The 13482-nt window shown below is 45.8% G+C and overlaps 1 protein-coding gene across 12 annotated transcripts in view; it reads right to left on the bottom strand.

The window, feature by feature from the left end:
* MINK1 (misshapen like kinase 1) overlaps positions 1-13482 on the bottom strand; it is a 49898-nt gene that overhangs the window by 14330 nt on the left and 22086 nt on the right. For all 12 annotated transcript variants that reach the window (XM_081270562.1, XM_081270560.1, XM_081270555.1 and 9 more), the window contains exons 2-4: positions 3188-3253; positions 1376-1432; positions 1163-1288 (exon numbers count right to left, since the gene is read on the bottom strand). In XM_081270562.1, coding sequence (XP_081126688.1) covers positions 1163-1288; positions 1376-1432; positions 3188-3253 — 249 coding nt within the window. The remainder of the gene's footprint in view (positions 1-1162; positions 1289-1375; positions 1433-3187; positions 3254-13482) is intronic.

Here is a 13482-nt window from a genome sequence, read left to right as displayed (position 1 = left end):
TCTACAACTAAAAAAAATTTAAAAAAAAAAAAAGCCAGCCTGAGCAACTGTGTGAGGCCCTAAGCAACTTAGTAAAGCCCTGTTTCAAATTAAAAAAATATATTTTATTTGGGGATGTAGCTCAGTGGTTAAGAGCTTTTGGGTTCAATCCCTAATACAAAAATAAATAAATAAACTAAAAGGGCTGGGATGTAGCTCAGTTATAGAGTACCCCTGGGTTTAATCCCCAGTACTGCAAAGAAAAAAAAAATGGATGGGACGTGTACATTTGCTATTAATTTGAAATAATTTGCTTGTGTCCTGAGTCTGGGCCTGTACCTGGGGCAGGGGAACACAGTGGTAAGAGACAGTGCCTAGTATGTCCAGAAGAGGGCGTCCAGCCACTAGATCATTGAGGCAATGATCTGCCACTACACACACATCCGGCAGGTTAACCTGTTTCTCACCTTTGTGTGTATGAATCTATGTCTTCAAAAAGCCTCAGAGCCTTTAAGGACAGGACCATGGCTCATAGCCCATCTGTGCAGGGTATATGCAAAGTGCTTACTAAGTACTTGCCTGGCTGACTGCTGGGAGGGGAGGCCTGGCATGAGCTCCAAAACTCCCAAAAGCCATTGCGATACTGCCTGCTGCTCTCCCCTCAGGGCCGGGTGCAGCACCACAAAGGGTGAGGCTAAGAGAATCCCACTGGCACCAGTGTTCAGGCAAGGGAGGGGAATGACTCTTAAGAATGTTCTGGGCCAGGAGGATCCTGGGCGGGCTCTGGTCAAATAATCATCCCAAAAGGCAGTACACTGCTGGGAGGGGTCTAGATCATGTCATTTCTGATAGACATTTTGGTTTTGTGGGTCTCCCTGGAGCTGTGCTTACAGGCAGGAAAACTGATGGACGAAGTGCCCCTCATCTCTTCTAGCCCTTACCAGGATTTTACTGCCCGTCAGACTGCTCGGGGCAAAAATAGGGGCAAATACCACGCTGCGCTGTGCTGGACGGAGGGTCCATGTGAATCATGAGGTCCCTCTGGATCAAGAGACAAAAAAGGCTGTGTATACTGAAGGGAGGGTTGGCAGGCAGAGATGCTGGGCCCTGACCCTGATTTCCACATAGGCAGCCTAGAGGGAGACAGGAAGTATGAAAGGAGCAGCCAGAAAGCATTTCTCACCCAGAGCTGGTCATCATTCCCAGGCGGGCTCTTCTTGATGAAGGCTCCATAGTAGGTGGCAATGTTTCGATGGTGAGAATACTTCTTCAACATGTTGATTTCCTGTTTGATCTCTTCCTCTTCGTCCTAGGTGAACATGAGGAAGTGAGTCTGCTGACCACTCTATCCCTCCACTGATGCCCAGCCTGCCCTCTGCCCTGTTCTACTCCCTACCTCTGTGACATCCATGACCTTGATGGCAGCCAGCTGCCCAGTCTTGACATGCCGACCCTGCAGGACAGAGAGGAGAGCATGGCGGGATCTGGGTCTATACTCAGAGAACAGACCAACAGAGAAGGCTTGATTCTGGGAGAGGCCTTATCTTTTAGCTTAATTCTAGTCTTACAATGTGCCCCTCACTGTGACCAGATGCCTCAGTGTACATGTTGGTCATAGATAAGCTAGGTGTGGTGGCACATGCCTGTAATCCCAGCAATTTGGGAGGCTGAGACAGGAGAATCAAGTTTGCGGCCAGCCTCAGCAACTTACTGAGACCGTCAGCAATTAGGGAGATAATGTCTCAGAAATAAACAAACAAACAAACAAATAAACAAACTAAAAAACCATGTTTGTCATAGACAATAGAGGGAGAAAGCACCTGAGCCACTGGGGCCAACAGAGCTCCTTAGACTGGACTGCCAAGCTACAAAGATGAAACCCCTCCTATAAAAAACTCGAGAGTGATTGTCATTTATTCCACAGATTGAAAGCTAGAGTGGGAGAGAAAGATACTTCTCCATTCCAATGGAGGTAGCTGGGGGAGGGGCTGTCCCCTCACCTCTGTGTGGCAGAGTGCCGGACAGGAGGCCTCTCCAGGATCAACCCACCACAAGGTTTTTTATTAGTTGTCAACAGGGAAAGAACAGAGACCCAGCTAAGGATCTTAAGGAACTTGGGGAAACAGGGACCCAGAGGGGCATAATGACTCCGTCACTAGTCTTAATGGGCGGAAACTTCCCCTTTTTAACTCCCAGTTGTTCCCTATCCACCCCATCCTTCTAAAATTCCTAGGAGGAGCCATCAAAGGCTTAGACAGGAAAGTCCAAGGCTTCCTGAGAAGGGGAGGGAAGGGGAAGGCAGCCACTTGTGCAGATGGACCTGGGTACTGCCAGCCCATGGATTATTTTTGTCCTCCGCAGCCATTCAAGACCCCAATCCCAGAGAAACGGAAGCACATAGAGCTACTATTTCCATGGCAACAACTAGGCAAGAGATGGGGCAGGGTGCCTGTTTCCCAAGGCTTACAAGGGAAGGAAGGCAAAAGAAAGTCAAGTGGTTCCAGTGACCCAATAAACAAAGAGTGGACTTGTGAAAATGCCAAGTGCTGTGTTTGGAGACACAGAAGCAGGCTGTGTGTTCTAGGAGGCTGCTAGCACTCTTAACATCTCCACTCCCTTTCCCCCAATCCAAGTGTGGACAGTGGTCTGGCCATGTGAGAAGGCTGGGTTAAAAAGTACCATCAGTGGCTGAGAAAATGCCACTTCTGTGCAGGAGAAGGCAGACTCATAAGCAGAAGACCTGAGCTCTGGCTCCAGCTCTGTTGCACGAAGCTGTAGGAGGTCATGAAGCCACTTCCCCTCTGCAGAAGGCTACCTATAAGGGTCACCAACCCCAATTCCTGGGTCTCTTTGTGGTCTTCGGAGGAGTAAAACCCACATCTCTGGTCTGAGTTCTGAATTCCCAGATGACCTCTGACACCCAAATATGCTCCCCACTGCCTCCCTGGCTCCTCCCACTTCCTGTCCCACAGCCACCCAGCTGCAGAACTGTTCCTGCCCAGACCAGTTCTACACTGAGAGCCCAGTCAAATGCCCCACTTCTTGTAGCTGTTCTCTTTGCTCTCCTCTTTCATGGGTCTTTTCTTCCCCCCCAGCCTCTGTAATTACCTGTAGCACCCCTCAAATCTCCAGAACTAGAAAGTGCTTCGTCCATTTGAGAGGGCCTTGCAAATGTGGAGGTCACACTTCTGCACGATTAGAATCTCACCTTGTACACCTGTCCATAGGTTCCATTGCCAACCACCTCCACCAGCTCAAAGATTCCAGCAGGGTCCTGGGAAAAGGGGACAGGAGGGACACAGAAATAACAAAGTGTCGACACTTCAGAAAAGGACTCTGATGCTAGAGGGGAAAAGAGGGGTGTTCTGTCAGATGATGAAGGGTATATGAGAATGTCACTGGGGGGCTCGCGGGGCTACTATGGTGGCCAGCTTGCCCTGCCCCTGGATGGTTCAGAGTTCATGTTCTACGGGAAAAGTCAGGAGGGGGCTGTTAGGAGGGAGCATGGAAGTCAACCCAGATGGATTTTCAAAGACACTGAGCAGCAGCTCTTTTGCATCCGCACCTGCAAATGAGGATGTGAAGGACCCACCTCTGGGGTTGGTGAAAACTTTAAGTGATGTAATACCCATAAAATGCCAAGACAGAGTCTGGCACAGAGCGTGTACTCAATAAAAGTTAATTACCATCATTATTATTTTATTTTAAAGGCAGGGATGAAGAAAGCTAGCAGGGTGCACGAGGGGCTAGCAAGAATTCCTTCTCCTCTGGTCCTTTTCTCCCCTTCCTAGTCCTCCTGAGACTGGGGGTTTCAAGGCCAGGGTTGGAGGCACTTTAGGGCAGGTGAAAGAAACTCCAGGGAGGGAAAGAACAGATGTCAGTTAGAAAGGGCCCCTGGTGGACAAATGAGCAGGGAGAACTCCCTGTTCCTCCTCTTTTGAGCCAAGCAGTGCCAGGAGGAGAGGGCCCAGGGCTGAACAAAGCCTCTAAGAGGCTCTTGGGTCTGCTGGGCCATAGCAGGCAGCCTGGCCTCAGAGGCACAGCTGCCATGGCTGGGCTGAGGCCACCCACACACTCCAGGCAGGACATTTTTTTTTTTTTTTTTTTGAGAGAAGCTAGCAGGTGGAGCTGCAAGCTGGAGAGAGGCCCTAGCACTGTCGATGCTCCTGCGGCTCCTGTGGAAAGGGCAGGTCCTTTACCACCACTGCAGGGATAGGGAGGGGAGGCAGAGTGAGGACGGCGCCTGAGAATAAACTCTCCAGGAAACACCTGGGCCTCTGTGTTGATCATATATAATCCAAGACCCCCTTCTCCCTCATTCTGAACACTAACAAGGTTTCTGAAAAGATAAAAACACAAGAAAATAAACCTCACAAGCAAGGCAAGCATACCCTTTATCCACTGATGTGAGCATACAAAACAAGAGTCAGGCATGGTGGAGACATAGCTCAAGGATTTGAAAGAATGTCCTCACTGAACTCGGTGCACCTTCTAGAGAGGAACTAGAGGGCAGGAATGGCTCCCTGAACCTGCCCCATCACAGCATGTGGCACATGCAGCAACTGCATTTACAGGTCTGCAAACTCCTGGGGAAAAGACCCATGTTCTCATCTCTCATTAAGGCTGTCCAGCACCCAGCCCAGGCCTGGCATTTGGCAGCCCCAGAGGGCACCTGACAGAAGTTGGAGACCTCCCAGGGGCTCTGATGGGGACTGGGCTGACCAGGCCAAGAACCTCATGGGGTATGTTCAATTATTTTGCTTCTATTGAAGTTATTACTAAAAAATCTTTTACTAGTTTGTCTAAAAAATCAGTAAGGTTCACAGTAAAGAGGCATCACTGGGGTGGAGGGCAAATGAGAGGTTTGTGTGCATCTGAGAATTGCAAGAAACCTGGAAGAAGTTCTCATGTCTAACTACAACTCCAGACTTAGAGCTTTGAGGAGAACACACTTCCCTAAAGATCTCCCCAAGGACTAGGCATGGTGGTACATTCCTATAATCCCAGTGGTTCTGGATGTTAAGGCAGGAGGATCACAAGTTCAAAACCAGCCTCAGCAATGTTGAGGTGCTAAGACACTCAGTGAGACCCCGACTCTAAATAAAATACAAAATAGGGGATGTGGCTCAGTGGTCAAGTGTCCCGGAGTTCAAGTCCCCAGTATCCCCTCTCCCCCCCCCCCAAGTCTCCCCAAGATCCTGGCACAGCAACACACACCTGTAGTCCCAGAAGCCCTGGAGGCTAAAACAGTAGGACTGCAACTTCAAAGCCAGCCTCAGCAAGCTAATGAGATCTTGGGGAACTTAGCAAGACCCTATCTCAAAAATTTAAAAAAAGGGGCCTCTCAAATTTTATTTAAAAAGGCCCAAGGCCTCAGTGGTTAAGCATGCTTGGTTCAGTCCCTGGTATAATGTGTGTGTGTGTGTGTGTATCTCCCCAAGACAAGAGCTCATCCCTTCTGAAGCCTCACAACTTTCATAGTTGGGCAGTCCTTTCTTGAATCTAACTTTAATTCTGCAGTGGAGGGAGACAGAAAAAAGGATCAGGGTTGTGATTTTCTGAATGTTCCTGATCTAAGAGGGAAAATAATGATTGGCCTGCTAAAAGTACAGTGATATATCACCATTTCCTAAAATCACTACAAATAAATCTTAACTTTGCAATCCTAATTTTAATCTGTCTCCTTCCTATATGTTTGGGGGGAACTAAGGAATGAGGTAATCTGAGGTCAGACATTGATATTCAATGGAGCCCTGCCTACTCTGCTTGTGGAACAGCAGCACATTTTCCCCATCAAAATCCACCCCTAGCATCGTGCTCTGCAGCTGCCCCTCCCTTCTCAGCATCACTGTCCCCTCTCCTTTCAAGTGTCCTGATTCACTCTCAATTCCTGCACCTGCCATGTCAGCCCTGTCCCTTCCGTCCTCCTCTGTGCAGCTCCTGTCCCTCCATAGCTCTTTTTGCTGCCACTGGCCAATTTGATCCTCCAAGCACAGTGCTCTCCTAATTGTCCCAGCACTGTCCCAGCTCCCCATTGCTGGAGGTCAGCCCGAGCAGCTCTGCTTGGAATCCACCCTGCTCTGTCATGAACCAACCAGTGTCTGCATTTGCCCTGCGCAGGGCTAGGCCTTAATGAGGGGATATCGATAAGAAAACCTTATTTCATTCATCCCTTAAGTATTCATTAGGTACTAATTATGCAGCAACTCCTGAACTAGGCACCATGGGAGCTCAACCATGTATAAGAAGCATATCACCTCATCATTTTACAGATAGGCCAAGTATCCAAAATGGACATGTGGCGGTATATGTCATAAGAGCAAATGAAGAAGCTGGTATGGTGGAAAGAGCATGGGAGAGTGGCTTTCCAGTGAGAATTTGGGCATTAGCCCTGCGTGTCTGGGACCTCATCTTCCTCCCACAAACTGAGAGGGAGTTGGACTGGGTAAAAAGCCTGTTTTATGGTTTCGGGGAGAGAATTAAATTCTAGTTGGGAACGTCTGGCCATCTCCCTGGAGGGCTTTGGAGGATGGTAAGTTTTCAACTGAAGAGAGGAACTAAAGAGCAGAGAAGGCCATGCGCTGCTGAGGGACAGCCAAGTTGAGATTAGGGGAGACGTGGGAGTACATGTCTATGGGGCATTTAAAAATAGGATCTGGAGATAAAGATTTGGAGAGAGATCTTGAGTGTGAAAGACATAAGACAAAATATTGAGGGAGAGTGTCCAGGGAAAGCAGAAAGGGAGAGCCAAGGCCAGCCTCAGAAGTAGCTGCAGGCTGCACGCTAGAGGGCAGGTGAAGAGACACGAGGAGAGGGACGACCCTGGAGGCCATCCTGTAGGAAGGACAGGGTGAATGTGGCTCAAATGCTCCAGAGCAGTCAGAGGACACTGAGAAAACACCCCTGGCCTTAGCCTAGGGAACCTTTGTGGGAACTGCAGTTGCAAAAACAAGGCGGAGAGCAGGGGCCAGGGGAGGCAGGGAGCAATGAGGAAGTAGAGACTACAGGGGCAGTACCCTCTCTGGAGAGGCCGAACTTTGAGAGGAAGGGGAAATCAGATGATGCCTGGAGGAGGCAGCAGGGTCAGACAAGATGGTTTTCAAAATAGGGAAGAGTGTTCATGCCTGAGGAAGGAAAGAAACCAAAAAGGGAGAATGAGAGAGGAACTGTTTTTTAAAATAATATATGTGTATATATAGTTTTTTTCTTGTTTGTTTTTATAGTGCAGGAGATTGAACCCAAGGCCTCACACGTACTAGGAAAGTGCTCTATCGCTGAGCTACAACCCCAGTCCAGGTGTATGCATATTTTTATTCCATAATATATAAATGATCTTTCTCTGGTTTGCAGTAGTGATAAAACCCAACAGTGCCTATTTCTCTCTTATTCAGATACCCATGGATTAGAATGCCCAGAGAGGTATAACACAATTCAGATTTGATTTTTGTGTTAATTAGGCTACAAATGTAGCCCTTCAAATATGGCGCCTCCATTCACCTCTTCAAAGGTGAGGGGTCTCCAGAAGGAGGTGCTCTGCTCCTGGGAAGCTCCCAGACGGTCCTGGCTGGCCCTGGCACAGCTTTACAATGTGCTGTCAGTCTTGTCTAGCTCTTCTTCGTGATGCCCCCAATTCTGTTCTCCTCTCAGGAATCTGCTTTTTGTCTAGCCAGCTGTCAGAAGATAGGAAGAGATGATAACCAGAGCATGAGGATATCGCTGAGAAGAGCGAGAAAGGACAGGGAGAGATGAGAAGTGAATAGACAGTGGTCTCCTGAGGTCAAGAGGAAGGAAGATGAACGTTGTGGCGTATGCCTGTAATCCCAGCAATTTAGGAAGCTGAGACAGAAGGATTACATTTGAGAATAGCCTGGTCAACTTAGCAAGACCCTGTCTCAAAAATAAAAGGGGCTTGGTTTTCTTTATTGATCTTATCCCTGCCCTGAGTTGAAATTTCTCAAGAACAAGACCAAGTAGGTACATTTAAAAGAATAATCTAACAATAAGACATTCCCACTTGGCACTTTGATTCAATATTGTACTGCAGGTTTTAGCCAGAATGATTAAAAAGAAATGAGAGGTATCTAGAGGCAGGCACAATGGCACATGCTGGGAATCTCAGCAAACTCAGGAGGCTGAGGCAGGAGATTGCAATTTCAGGGCCAGTCTGGGCAATTTAGCAAGACGCTATCTCAAAATAAAAAATAAAATATACAACAGGCTGGGGATGTAGCTCAGTGGTAGAGTACTTGCCTAACATGTGTGAGGCTGAAAAGATTTCATTTAAAAAGTAAAAAGACAGCCAATAGGATGGGAGAAAACATTTTCAAATTATGTATCTAGGGGCTGGGGATGGAGCTGGCTCAGCAGTAGAGCACTTGCCTAGCACGTGCAAAGCCCTGGGTTCAATCCTCAGCACCACATAAAAATAAGTAAACATATAGATAGGTAGATAAATAAATAAAGATAGTGTGTCCAACTACAACTAAAAAAATTATGAATCCAATAAGGATTCCTACAATTCAATAATAAAAAGATAAATAGGGCTGAGGGTATAGTTTAGTGGTAGAGTATTGCCTAGTATTTATGAAGCTCTGGGTTTGATCTCCACACACACACACACACACACACACACACACACACAAAATGAAGATAAAAAGAAAGAGCCAGAAATGTATCTCAGTGGTAGAATGCTTGCCTAGCATGCACAAGGCCCTGGGTTCAATCCCAACATATATCAGAAAAATAAAGAAAAAAGATCAAGAGCCCAATTTATAAGTGGGGAAACCCTTTAGCACTGTGGACCAGAGCCTGAGGTGGTCAGGGGCACCACCTGCAGACTATGGGTGAATGCTGGTTTTTGTATGCTGGCCATGCAGCTCTTGGGTTGGGGTGGGCTTTGAGGAGGCCCCCTGCCAGGGTCCTTCTGTCCCCTGATTCCCTAGGAGGCCTGTCACTGAGCAGAGGTGCTCTCCAAATAAGACTGCACACTCTGGGCAGCACTTATTGTGCCTGTGGGGTAGGGAGAGAGGGAAGTCTGAGCCAGGTAAACAAGTAAAATTAAAACAATAAGAAACAGGGAAAGGATCTGAATAGCTATTTCTTCAAAGAACTTATATTCAGTGGCCAAAAAGCATATGAGAAGTTGTTCAGTATCTATAGTCATCAGGGAAATGCAAATCAAAACCACAATGAGAATACCACTTCACTCCCACTAGAATGGCTATAATCAAAAAGTTCGGACAATAACAATTGTTGATGAGGATGAGGAGAAATTGGAACCCTTGTATATTGCTAGTGGGAATGTAAAATAGTTCAGGGCCCTTTGGAAAAAAGGAAGTTCCTCAAATGTTGAAGAGAGTTAACATTATGACTTAGCAATTCCACTTCTGGGCAGACTCTCAAAAGAACTAAAAGCACATGAAATCTGTACATGAATGTTCACAGCAGCATTATTCATAAAATCCCCAAAGTAGAAAAAACAAGAATGTCTGTCAACTGCTGAGTGGATAAACGTGGTGTGTGTGTGTGTGTATATACACACACACACACATACACAGTGGAATATTACTGGCAATAAAAAGGAATGAAGTGCAGGTCTAGAAGTGGTAACAGGAAAGAATCTTGACAGTGTTATGCTAATGAAAGAAACCAGTTACAAAAGGTCCACGTATTGTAGGACTCCATGTCCAAAAGAGGCAGATTCATAGAGACCTAAAGTAGATTAACGACTGCCTGTGGAAGGGGTGAGGGGGGAATGACAGCAGCTGTGAATGGGGGCTGGGTTTCACTTGGAGCTGATGAAAATATTCTGAAAGTAGATACTGTAATGTTTGTACAAATCTATTAAAAAGCACTTTAACAACCTTTAAGAGGGTGGAGTTTATGGCATATGAATTATATTGATGAAGTTTTATTAAAAATAACCCTAAGTGCTGGGCATGGTGGCATATGCCTGTAATCTCAGCAGCTCAGGAGGCAGGAGGATTGCAAGTTCAAAGCTTAGTAAGACCTGTTGCAAAATAAAAAATAAAAAGGGCTGGGATGTGGTTCAGAGGTTAAGTACCCCTGGGTGAGATCCCCCCACTCCCCCAAAAAGACAAAAAAAAAAAAAAAAAAAAAAAAAACCTAAAAAAAAAAAGTATTTACCATAGTGCTCATTTATTTATTTATTTATTTAGGTACTGAGGACTGAACCCAGGAGCACTTAACCACTGAGTCACTCCCCCCCAACCCTTTTTTGTATTTTATTAAAGACAGGGTCTTCCCAGTGGCTGGGGAGGCTGAGGCAGGAGGATTGTGAGTTCAAAGCCAGCCTCAGCAACTTAGCAAAACTCTAAGCAACTCAGTGAGGCCCTATCTCTAAACAAAATACAAAATAGGGCTGGGAATGTGGCTCAGTGGTGAAGTTCCCGTGAGTTCAATCCCTGATATCCGCCCCCCCACCCCGAAAAAAAAAAATAAAGAACAGAGTCTTGCTGAGCTGTTGAGGCTGGCTTTGAACTCACAATTCTCCTACCTCAGCCTCCTAAGATGCTGGGATTATAGGCATGTGCCACTGCAGCCTGTGGGGAGTGGTGACTTGGCTCAGGATCTCTGACTGTCTCGCAGCAGGAGTCTGTGCCTGGGCTGGGAACTTCCTGTACAAAGACGCAGGTCAAGATTGCCCAGTTGCTATGATGATGCCCTGCTAAAAGATTTTATGAAAGGCATAGGACTATTGGTCTTGATCCTGAGTTCAGACACCAGCTGCCAGGGGTAGAGAATTATGAGCACAAAAAGGTAACTATAATCGGACTTTGTCCTTCAGCCTACCTGCATTGACGAAACTTTCTCACAGAAAACCCTTTTGATGATAGAACCTATATAATAAAGATTCTAAGCTAGCTCTGGTCATTGTTCCTCTATCAGAAGACGGTGTCCCACATAGCTGGTTCCAGCGTTCTCTCTATGTGTGTCTGTTTGTCTTTTCCAATCCCCCATTGCCCCTTGCCAGTTTCTGAATTAATGGCCATGCAGGTTGTGGCAGCAACTGGCTTAATAAATTATTGATTAATGATAATTTCCATTCTAAGAAAGCTACCCTTCCAGGCACAGTGGTGCACACCTGTAATCCCAGCAGCTCAGGAGGTTGAGGCAGGAAGTCCACAAGTTCAAAGTCAACCTCAGCAATTTAGCAAGGCCCTAAGCAACTTAGGGAAACCCTGTCTCTAAATCAAAAATAAAAAGGGCTGGGGGGCTGGGGTTGTAGCTCAGTGGTAGAGAGCTTGCCTTGCATGCATGAGGCCCTGGGTTCAATACTCAGTACCACATAAAAAATAAATAAATAAAAATAAAAATATTGTGTCCATCTTTATATATATATATATATATATATATATATATATATATAGGCTCACTGGTTAAGTACCTCTGGGTTCAATCCCTGGTAAACAAAAACAAAACAAAACAAAAAAAGCAAACAGAAAAGGAAAGTTACCCTACTAATGTGGAAAGGAGTCCTTAGTGCTTCAGGTCAAATATAAAAAAAAGTCCTGAGTCAAAAAGCAAATAATAACATATGATAACTCATATGATTAAGAGTTTGATAATTTGGTTTCTATTCTTGGATTTGCCACAAACAGGCTGTGTTTTGGGTGCAAGTCACTTAAACCCTCTGGGTTCCCTTTTGATGCTCTAAGAAAACTCTTCAATTCTACTAGAATTTCAAGTGTACGTCCACACTCCATGGAGCTGCCACCTTAATCTCTACTCCTTCCTTATTCTGTGTCACTGACTGCTAGGCTGGGGAACAGAAGAGTGAATAAACTTAGACAGCTCCTGCCATCCTGGTTTGCACAAAACAACTCTACAATTGATTATTTAAGGGACTGGGGTTGTGGCTCAGTGGTGCCTAGCATGTGTGAGGCACTGGGTTCAATTCTCAGCACCACATACAATAAATAAATAAAATAAAAATATTGTGTCCAACTAGAACTTAAAAATATTTTTAAAAATTGATTATTTAATTATAGCTGTGATGTTCTATGTGCTATGAAGACATATAGGGCATTAAGAGAACAAACTTGATCACAGGAATCAGGAAAAGGCTCTTGAAAGAAAATTGGCCCAAGCCACAAACAGAAAGCTGTCCCAGCACCTCATCTAAAAAGGCAGGCTATCACATGTCCCTTCCCCTGGCCCCTGCCATTACAACTTAAGAGATCTCCCACCTTTGCTATCTCAGAGTTTACACTTACTGCCTACAATCCTCACTGCCCTTTAATAGTTATAATAACTAGCAGTTTTAAAGAATCTTCTTTGTTCCTGGTACTACCAAGTACTTTAGAAGTATAATCTCAGCCAAATGTGGTGGTGCACACCTGTAATCCCAGCTACTTAGGAAGCTGAGGCAGAAGGATTACAAGTCCAAGGCCAACTTGGGCAAGTCTAGTCCCCGTCTCAAATAAAAAAAAATTTTAAAGGGCTGGGAATTATCTCAATGGTAGAGTGCTTGCCTAATGTATACAAGTCCCCAGCACTGGGGGAAAAAAATATAATCCCATAACAAACTTAGAGGTAGGTACAACAGTTACACTCATCTATAAACTCCTTCAAGTGAAGGAAAATCAGAGCAATTACATGACTTGCCCAGTGTTACACACAGCTAGGAAGTGGTGGAGCCAGGATCTGGCCTCAAAAATCTGATCCCAAGGCCTACAGTGTGCATTACTTGGCTCACAGCTCCTGTGGCCTAAGGGACTATGTTTTCAAACATTTGGTTCCCTTTCTTGCCTCAGTAAGAGTCCACGAGATGAGTTCCTGACCTAAGGCAGCCCATCCAAGACTGAAGGAAACAATGACTTGAGGGCAAACTTCCCTTCAGCCATTCCAACCAGGTGGAAGATGCCAGATGGTACATGGACAGCCAGGACTACTGAGGCTTTATACCACAGGAAAGGAGAGCAGAAGCTCTCAGTGAGCAAAGAGGGACGATGAACCTAGAGATCAAAGCATATGCAGTCGGAGAGGGGACAAGAGCTACAGAGGAGACAGGAGTGGGAGAGTGAGCAAGTGAGTGATTTTAGCCACCCCCTGCTGTTACATGAATCCAGAACCACCCTGCAATTCCAGTTCCAGAGAACCATCTACGCTGCAGTTCTGGTGCTCAGACTCTAACAAAATTCTTGACCTTAAATAAAAATAACGTTGACAGCCTGACACTGTAAAACAGGAGTTTTACAAAGACCAACTAATTTAATCCTCACAGAACTCCATAAGGTAGACAGTATTATTATTCTCACTTTACAGAAGAGGAAACTGAGACTCAGTGGAGGGAAACAACTTGCCCAACGTCAAACAGCCATTTCAGTGGTAGAGCCAGGATTTGTATGCACACGGCTGACTCCAGAATCTATTCTACAACCATTTCTTTATTTGAGCTAGCCACAGCAGGTTCCTGCAACCAAACAAGCCAGACACCACATTCCTACTGCACTTCTCACATCACTGGGTTTCATTTCCCAA

This window comes from Spermophilus citellus, assembly GCF_964194105.1.
Source record: "Spermophilus citellus genome assembly, chromosome: 17".
Taxonomy (NCBI): Eukaryota; Metazoa; Chordata; class Mammalia; order Rodentia; family Sciuridae; genus Spermophilus; species Spermophilus citellus.
This window is presented reverse-complemented; position numbering and strand designations above follow the sequence as displayed.